The 10,177-nt window shown below is 33.9% G+C and overlaps 1 protein-coding gene across 5 annotated transcripts in view; it reads right to left on the reverse strand.

The window, feature by feature from the left end:
* LOC106469253 overlaps nucleotides 1–10,177 on the reverse strand; it is a 35,622-nt gene that overhangs the window by 11,343 nt on the left and 14,102 nt on the right. For 2 of the 5 annotated variants that reach the window (XM_022397716.1, XM_013929731.2), the window contains exon 2: nucleotides 7,788–8,106. The exons of 1 other annotated variant lie outside the window; for it this stretch is intronic. Coding sequence is in view for 1 of the 4 variants with exons in the window: in XM_022397715.1 (XP_022253423.1) it covers nucleotides 5,627–5,632 (6 nt within the window). In the remaining 3 variants the exon portion in view is untranslated. Of the gene's footprint in view, nucleotides 1–1,466; nucleotides 1,736–5,626; nucleotides 5,648–7,787; nucleotides 8,107–10,177 lie in introns of those variants that run through there. 2 more of the 5 variants (XM_022397715.1, XM_022397717.1) reach the window with 2 other exon arrangements.

Here is a 10,177-nt window from a genome sequence, read left to right on the forward strand (position 1 = left end):
GGATCCTCTCCTCCCCTTCACGGATCACCACGCACAGCAAACACGTGGGTGGATGTTTAGATCCCAGAAGATGTAACTGAAAATACAGAACCTTCCCTGGGAGGTCCCCTCACCACGTACAGGAATCCATGTCGAGGGGTCTATAAATAAATACATAACTAAGTACCAATTATTCCTGTAATCCACTGAGAATTTTAACATACTAGTTTCTTTAATCCTACTTAAATTACACAGCCTAGTGTCATTATAGCCTTCACTCAACATACTAGTTTCTTTAATTCTACTTAAATTACACAGCCCAGTGTCATTATAGCCTTCACTCAACATACGTTTCTTTAATCCTACTTAAATTACACAGCCTAGTGTCATTATAGCCTTCACTCAACATACTAGTTTCTTTAATCCTACTTAAATTACACAGCCGAGTGTCATTATAGCCTTCACTCAACATACTAGTTTCTTTAATCCTATCTAAATTACACAGCCTAGTGTCATTATAGCCTTCACTCAACATATTAGTTTCTTTAATCCTACCTAAGTGATCTATCTAGAATCTCAAGTTGAATTGGTAGAAGGGCTGGTCTAAAATTTTACCTAGATAAGCTCCCTTCAGAAAGTGCCCAAAGGGAAGCCCATGGAGTGTAACATCCAATTGCAGGGACTCTATAAAAGCACACCCATGGGTGACTGAATCTCCTTCTGACCAGGTATATCCTTTGCCCAGAATGTAAGAAGGAAAGAGGCAAATGAGCCCCATGTATTGCAGGGACAGAGAATGAGAACATACTGTCCATGGACTTGCATACAAGTGGTCAGTAAGTCAATATGTGTAACGTGATTGAGTTGCATTCAGACCATACCTTACATGCTCACATCAACTCTGTTGAACAGACTCTGGTTGAAGGAAGAGGGCACAAGTGGTGTGAATTATGGTTTAGAAGGGTGACCTGTACTATACTGACAGTGTCAGAACTGTCCCACTTCTCACCATATTGTGCAAAGCCCAACCGGAGAAGGTTCTATATGGTCCACCAATTTATGAAAAGGGTGAGGATTCACATTGGGAAAACACAGAGAAGTGTCTGGATCCCCATCAGACCTCCAGCCAGAAAGGTTTTTATTGGACACAGTAAAATGAGTGACTGCAAAACCCTATTTTTAAAAGCCAGCTAGTGCGAGCCAAAGATGTGGGCAGAATACATCCTTAGTGCTAACTTTTTTCATGGCGGTCCATGGAATTGGTACAGTCTGGATAGGACATTTTAACAAATATATATATATATATATACCATAAGAATACCTCAAGTGATCTTGCAAAACACCCATCTTGTAGTGGGTGCTGGTAGAGCCACAGCAGATGGTATGGGTGCTTTCTATTATGCTGGCTTAATATAGATTTTTGGTAACTATACCCTGCTGGGATCGTATGAAATGAAAAGGGTCTCTGAAAAGGAATTTATACTTACCTGTCTAGAGATGATGGGTTGATTGAGGAATGGTGATTGGAGGAAGTCAAAAACCCTCAGGAGATGCAACAGCTAGATGGTGAAGATAATGAGTAACAACAGTGTGGGGTGTAGTTCACATGACTGCCTGGAGGATCTTGTGTATTGGTTGAGGAAAATGGGCAGCAAAAGAATGAGTAAGGTTACACACTTGAAGTGAAGAAAAGTGAACAGCTTGCAAGTATCCACATCTGTGGGTGCATATACCAACAGAAGTTGATAGACCCATCCAATAAAGGTAGAAGATGAGGTGTCCCTGGAAGAAAAGGGATTCCAGGATATGAAGAGAGAATGATAGGATTCCAAAAGGGAAGGGAAGTGATAAATAACATCATACAGCCAGAACAGGACATAGTAGCCAGACTGGATCTGAATGATTGTAGAGGTGAGCGATGGAAAAAAAGGGAGATAAGAGAGAAAATGCAGTCATCTTCCTGAATGGCAGAGGTATTAGGAAGAAAGACTAATCTGAATAAAGGAGTATATTGATACAATGGAAAGGTGTATAAGAAGAATTATTTACATACATTTCTGAATGACAGTGACCACAGGTGAGGAAGAGGAGTAAATAAGTTTTAAGAGGAAGGTGGTATAAAGAGCAAGAAGCTGATAGCTCGAATGAGTCACATGTGGGATCATGCAAATCCATACTGAGGTCTCAGTCAGGCATAAGAGAAGTGTGAGGGGGTTGGTGAAAATAGAAGGATTGAAATATAGAGAAGAGGATAGAGGAAGAAAACACTCTATGGTACAAAGAAAAGAGAAATTGTGGATATTGCCACCTGATAACCAGTGATGATGGAGACAGACAAATCATAGTTGAATAACCAGAAAATGAAGGTAGAAAGATGGTTTATAATAGAACATATTTCCATGAATTGTAAAGAAAAGCCTGTAGGGAATAAGAACACCTTCCAAAGGGTACCAGAAAAAGGGAATTGTTATAGAGTTGGGAAAACTAGTTAGTACATCTGAGACTGTGAAGAATTGTCAGCTATTAAGACATCAAGGAGACAATACCCCAAGAATGACTCTTTAAGCCCAACCAGATCAAATGAATAATAAGAGGATAACCAGACATTGGGAAACAGAAACTAGCTGGATTTAAGTGGCAAAGTACAACTAAGAATACCCCATCTGCCCCATATGAGATAAGAAGTTCACTATTTAAAGAAACAAATCCACAGATTTATAGACGGGAAGCCTTGAAACACGTTGATCAACACAGGTTTTACAGCTACAACTGTTTGACCAGTTTGATAATGAAAGGTGAGTAACTGCCCTCTGGAGATAAAGACAGAAGGAGTTATGAAAATAGCAAGTGGACAACAAAAATAAAGTTAGAAATTACTTTTACTGTAGGAAACTTCTCTACACCTTATGATATGTGGGTGATTGACATTAAGGAAGAGTGCTTATTGGGAACTATCTACATGCTGAGACATAAATGCGAGATTAGACTAGCTTCAAATAGCTTTACAGTCTGTTACAAGAAGACCCCTGTGCACTAAATGGCAATTACTACATCAGAGTTTGAACATCCTCTATCAACTAGGAGTGAAATATTTATAGGAGGACTTGTTAAAAATAAATGTACATCTAGTAACTGGACCATAACAGAACCAAACACGCCAACATGTTCTGATAGATTAATGGTTGGTAGAACTCTTGTGGACTTAAAGAATAAAAATATCATTAGGGCAATGAACACAACAAATATTAAGATCTGTGTAAAATCTGGATGGAACATTACAAGATTTGAGCTACACAGGTAGTACTTCCACATCAAAAGAAGTCACCCTTTGAAGAAAAATATAAGAAACCTGATGTTAGACACTCACATAAGAATAACTTACAAAAGATGTACGGCCACAGTTGTGGAGGTTTTATGAATGATAAGTGTCAACGGTTATATAACCAATGGACCTCATGATTTATGCTGAACAAATAAAATATCTCACAAGACTGATATTGGATATACAGCCTAAATATATCAGTTAGCCATATGAATTCCTCTTGTAAAACAGGCTGAAGCTTTCAAATATATAGAATTCATGAAAGAACAAGAAGTGACAGAACAAAATGCTAGTCCTTGGGCATCACCTATTGTTCTTTTGAAAAAGGATAGATTCACAAGGTTCTGTATAAACTATCGGAAGATGAATGAAGTGACAAAGAGGATTGACTCTACCATGCTCTATTGGGATCAAAATGGTTTTCAACATTGGGTCTTAAGAGTGAATAATGACAAATGGAAAGTGACAAAGCAAGCAGAGAGAGAAAACACCCTTTACTGCTGAAAATGTATTGTGGCAATTTGTTATGTTACCATTTGGATAATATAATATTCTGCTCTATTTTAGTGATTAATAGAGTATGCTTTGTCTGAACTATCCTATAATGTTATATTCATGTAATTGGCTGACATAATCAATATGGGAAGATCCATGATAATGCTTTAGAATGACTAAGAAAGGTTTTAGAACAGTTGAGGAAAGAGAACCTTAAGCTGAATTCTAAGAAGTGTAATAATGCTTGGAGATGGCTTGAATGGGTAATGAAGAAAAGCTTTAATATAAGTTTAACATAACAGCAAATGTACAACGTTTCGACAGGGTTTTGTCATCATCAGGTACTCTAAGAAGTGTGAATTATTCCACCAACAGGCAAGTTTTATGAGAGACAGTGAGCAGAGAGGAAGTGTATACAGATTCATCAAAGGTTGACTCTGTTCAGAACTGGCCAACACCAAAGAACCTGAGTGAGGTAAGAGAATTTCTTAGAGTGTATTCTTAGTATCAGCATTTTGTAAGTCTTTCTCTTACATAGCTTGTTCTCTACACAACCTACTTAAGAAATCAAATAAGATTTGTTAGACTGCTAACTGTGAACAAGCATTCAAAAAATTAAAGAAGGAATTGACCACTACTCTGGTATTAGCATACCCAACTTTGGAAGATCCTCTCATTTTAGATACACATGCCAGTGATTTTTGCAGTGAGAGTAGTTTTGTCATAAGTAAAACATGGGAATACAACTGCCTATTATAGCAAAGCAACAAATGCTGCAGAAAAGAAGTATTGTACAATGCACAAGAAACTACTAAGTGTTTTTCAAGCCTTAAGTCACTTTGAGCATTATCTATATCGACAAAAGTTTACACTCCAGACAGATCATGCAGCTTAGAAGTGGTTGGTAAAATTTTGCAATCCAGAAAGCCAAATAACAAGATGGCTCCAAGAACTACAGGAGTACAATTTTAACCCTTTTCAGACCACTGTATGGTAATTTACCACCTTTAACCTTTCATTAGTAAAAATTAATAACTCACAATATGTCTTCAAGTCTGAAGAAAAAGACATTTCCATAATACATCACAATAACTATGGGACATTTTGAGATATATATTTGATTGCTTTAGCAAATTTATGAATTATAATTAACTAAAAACCACTATGTAACAAATATGTCATTATGCAGTACACCATAACCACTAACCTACAAGCTATATTCTTTCCATGATCATAGGTTCTGTTACTCAAGATTCATCAGTATCTTTTTAATTTTTTTACTCTGCCTAAAATATTGTTTATTACATAAAATGATTAATTTTCATGTAAGGAGACACACACATTCAACATTTTAGTAAGTTTTTATTTTTGCACACAAATGTTATTTGATTTTTTATCTATTTCATTCTAACAAACATATGCAAAAATTAAGGTAGGCCTCATTGTGTAAGGAGAAAGTTGCAAGCAATTGAATAAGATATTATGCATTAACTCATTTTGTTAAAAGAAATGGTGCAATATCTTCTAAAGCATTAGATCTGATATAAATATATAGTTTATATTATTCTATCTTATACCCAATGCTTATCTTTGTCCTATATAATTGTTTCAAATACTAAAGACTAGAGCACACAATAAGGTGTCTGATCTGTGCTATTTTCCCTTTCATGGACTTTGTAACAATGAACGATTACCCTCTCCAAAGCATCTTACCCAGGATAAGTAGAGATTATGGCCCTTCCCAGACCCTGTTTAATTTTTGCGTTTCTATTTTTTTGTAACAGGTATTGTACAACTATAACATGCCACTCCAATGGAATCTAATCTTACCAGCATTTATATTGTAGTGAAATTTTATCACTTGCTGATTTAAGTTTTTCCCAGGTAAAGTCATGTATTCCAGTGGTGGTGTTCCTTAATCTCTATACACTTAAATAAAATTAATGACGTGGTTTACAGAATCCAAAAGGAGAGGTGATCCAAGTCAAAGGTCATTTTTCATAATTGTCTTTAGAAATTTGTTAGTGAGAGAATGGCCAACTGAGTAACTCCAGATAAGAACTTCTCAACAAAATTCAACCTGCTGAGCAGTCCAGAGTTCCTATGAAGACTACTTCCAGAGGATCATCAAAGTTGGAGCTACCAGCAGATTCATCAGACTGCCTCAGTAAGAGAATGGCAAGTGACAACAAGAGACAAGATGCCATCCTATCTATATACCATGGGCCTGAGGAGAGAAAACCACCATAAAGACTTGTTGAATGAACAATTTAATGTAGCATTTTATTTTTCTATTAGGATTGTTCCAGAAAGGCAGCAGTGTTGTATGATGCATTTTTAATCATGTAATCTGTTTGATAGCTAGAAGGAGCTGCAGATCATAAATGATGTTAAGTAGGCCACCTAGAAAGTTCTACAAATTAACACCAAGTTCCCTCTCGCACATTTGAATGTAAATTATAAATACAAAACAGTTTGAAGTGTGTAAGACTTTTTCAAGATAGGGAATGAAACAGTCAGTGTGTTAGCTATCATGGTTACTTTGTACAATTAAGTTGATTTGTATTACATTAGTTAATGTCATATAAAACATACCCCTATAGCAATTTACAGCAGTGTAACAGTGTTCAAGTTTGTTGAAACATTAAGTAGAAAATAAAACAATTTATTATTATTACATGGACTTGACATTGATTTAGTTTCACCAGATAATTTAAATGAAATTGCTAACAAAAGCACATTTCAACATTATTTTCTTATACCTTCTTTTGTTTTTTTATGTAATTTTTAAATTACCCTTCATTTCACCCATAACAACAATCTGAACATTTGCTACTTGGCAAATGAAGAACTAATTTCTTAATTGCTAAAGTCATCTATATACCATCATCACTACCACACATCTGCCATTATGTTTGTTTTCAAAATATGCCATAATCCCTCACTGATCTTCTGTAAATCAAATGAACTGATAAGTATAATAATGCTTTTATTTAAACATTTTGTGATTGTGATTAGAAATATTTAAGTAACCAGTTGCTAATTCATTTATGCACTTTATATAAATAGGATAAACAAAAATAATATTCAATAAAGATTTGAATCATTGATTATTTTGCAGCCACCTACAAGGCTACCACACTTACCAAACAGTAAACTTAACTAATCTTATTTGAGGATGTTATTATTTTATTTAGTGAACATAATAAAAGTCCTCATATTTACAAGCATTGCAAATCAATAAAACCATAGTAGAGCTATTAAAAAGAAAAATACTGAAAACAAAAAATCAACCATCAACAAGATACCTTTATTAATACTTAAGCAATCTCCAGTCATTTGACATCTTTGATATTTTATATACATATATATATATATATATCCCTGTGTCTAGGTAAATTACTTGTATTTGATGATGACAAAACCTTCTCCAAATGTTGTATATTTGTTACTCTGTTAAACGTGCAATAAAGTATTCTTTGTTCCAAATTCAATCCATCTCCAAGCTGTATAAGCTCATCTATCTCAAATCATTTGATGCCTTATTGTCAAAGAAAAATTCTTCAGCTTTCAAACATATACTTTAACACGTTAATATTTTCACAATTCACAAATGACAGGAGCATTTACTGAAACTAAAAAAACATTAAACCTAATATTTACCCTGCTATGAAATAATAGTTAATTCTTTCTTTATTCAATCATATTTAAACTTTCTGAATAGCTGTTTTCAAAGCTGTGTTTCATTACTAAATGGTTAAAGCACTTGATGTGATACAATAACAAGTGTGGTATTTTCACATAAAACCAATTTCCTGACAAGTAAACCCACAATAACAGCAGATTCTATTAGGAAATAACGGAGTGTTCTGTAGTTGATAATTTGACAGAATTTTAAGTTGCATGCATAGAAACAAATTGGATGTATTTAAAGGACAATAATCACAATCTTTATTTAGACACAACAACACCAACAACAAAAGATGCATACCTGTATAGACAAGTGGACGATCACCTCTACTGGATTAGTGAGTAGCTCATTAACTTTCCATTCTTAAAGTTGAATCTCTGCCAAACTAGTCACAAAGAAAACTGAACAAAGAAAGTGTGCTTGAATTCAACAGGTAAACTCACTTTCTTTCTCCAGTTGGCAGCTTCACCTCATGACTTTTATAACCTCACAGCATTGGTCAGCTGTTATATCAGGTCAATATCATAATCAGCCAGCAAAGGATTTTTCAATGTCAAGTCATTTAATCCAGATATTTCATACAACACTGAAATATCCTTGCGAGCAGAGAAGACATCACCTACAAAAAAGAACAAAGAAACAGACAAATAAAAAAAAGGTAATCTTAATGACTTACTGGACCATGTATTGCCACTATGTAATTAAAGTCTAAGTAATAAAAAACTTTAAAAATTTCTTATTCATTACAGAAGATCTTGGTTTAAGTCTATCAACAGACTTTAATTTTAACTGCTGTGTATCACTACAGAATGTTGAAAACATGACATGTCTGCATGTTACACAAGATGTCAACCAAAGATTGTAGAAAAATTAATGAAGCACTTGATGATTAAAAAATATATAATATTTTCTCAAAAGGTGATACATTCTCAGCAAAAAAAGTTATTTTTTGGTATGGGCAGAAAAATTCTAAATAAAATCAAGAAGTGGGTTGTTTTATTTACAGGCAAAACTCTTAGCAGATGTGCAGAAATGTAAATATGGACTTTTTATTTTTCTTCTTGAATTACATTAAGGGCCAGAAAATGAAAAAATAATGATTCTAAAATATTTTTTAGATAAATTCTTGAAATATAGTTAGCATTAACATATAAAATTGACCTTAAAATGTGTTTCTTGAAAGTTTTAACAAGTGGCACAAAAATATGAAAACAAGCTAATTAATAAGTATAAGAGGTTGATAAAGGCAATTAAAGAAAATGGCCATAACTTAATTTTGTCAGAGATAATGCCCAGAATTAACTGTGGGGATGAAGTTATAAGTAGGTCACTATGGCTAAATGATAGGCTTAGGTTAGTATATAAGGATGAGCAGATTGGCTGGTTGGACTTGTGGAATCAGTTCAGTGGAAGAAGGGAGTTTTTTGCAATGAATGTTTTTTTATATTTAAATAGAGTAGGGTCTGGCTTGTTTGCTAAGGCTATTAACTCAGTTGTAAGGGAAGTTTTAAACTAGGACTAGATAGTGGTAAGGGCCAGGAAAATCTGAATGCAACAAGAATAAGAGGCAGATAAAAGTTTAGCATAGTGAATGAACATAGAAGTAGTTATAAGGATAGGCTTAATTGTTACTATTGTAATGCTAAAAGTATAAGAAATAAAAAAGATGACTTTAGAGAACTGGTAGGAATGGAGGATTAGGATTTTGATATAATGGGAATAACTGAAACATGGTTAAACATAGATGATTATCGTGACAGAAATTTTTTGAAATACAGGGTTACAGGCTATTTAATAGGGATAAAGTATTAAAGAGGGGAAGAGGAGTGGCTTTATATGTAAAATGTGAGTTACATCCCATTGAAATTGAGGATAACAAAGGTATTAGCAAAGAGATTGAATCCATTTGAGTTTCTATTAGTGGATATAAGGAAAAAAAGACTTTTAGTGAGAATTTGTTACAGACCACCAAATGATACTGATGAAATTAGTCAGAAACTTTACAATGAGATTAAGATTTCAACTGTTAATAAAGTCATAATTATGGGTAATTTTAATTTCAGGCATATAGATTGGGAAATTCTAGAATCAAATATGAGGGAGAAAGTTTTTTTGGAAACTGTTCAGGATGGCTTTCTTCACTAGTTAGTCAAGGAACCAACTAGAAACAATGCTATTTTAGAGTTATTGTTGACTTTAAATATAGAAATGATCAAGAGGGTGGAAATTGGGAACATCTTGGTTCAAGTGATCATTGCTCTATTAGGTTCAATGTTTTTCTGAATATGGATATTAAGGAATAATGATATTTTGGTTAAAAATTTCAAAAAGCAAGTTTTCAAGGGATGCAACAAGAGTTATCTGTTGTGAATTGGGCAGCTGAGTTATTTGGAGACACTGATCAGATATGGAAAATTATTAAAGATAATTTTTTGAATATTCAACGTAAACATATTCCTAATAGAATGAAAAGGGTAGCTACAAGTAAAAAACCAGGTTGGCTCACAAAGAGTTTAAGAAATAAAATTAAAGAAAAGCATCATAAATTTAAATTATCCGGCATCAAAAGAGACTTAGACGATTATAGAAGATCAAGAAAGTTGGTGAAACAGGAAAGTAGGACATCAAAAAGGATGTATGAGAAAAAGTTGGCTGAAAATATACAAATTAACAGTAAGGATTTCTTTAAA

Source organism: Limulus polyphemus, unplaced genomic scaffold, assembly GCF_000517525.1.
Source record: "Limulus polyphemus unplaced genomic scaffold, Limulus_polyphemus-2.1.2 Scaffold3377, whole genome shotgun sequence".
In the NCBI taxonomy this organism is placed as follows: Eukaryota; Metazoa; Arthropoda; class Merostomata; order Xiphosura; family Limulidae; genus Limulus; species Limulus polyphemus.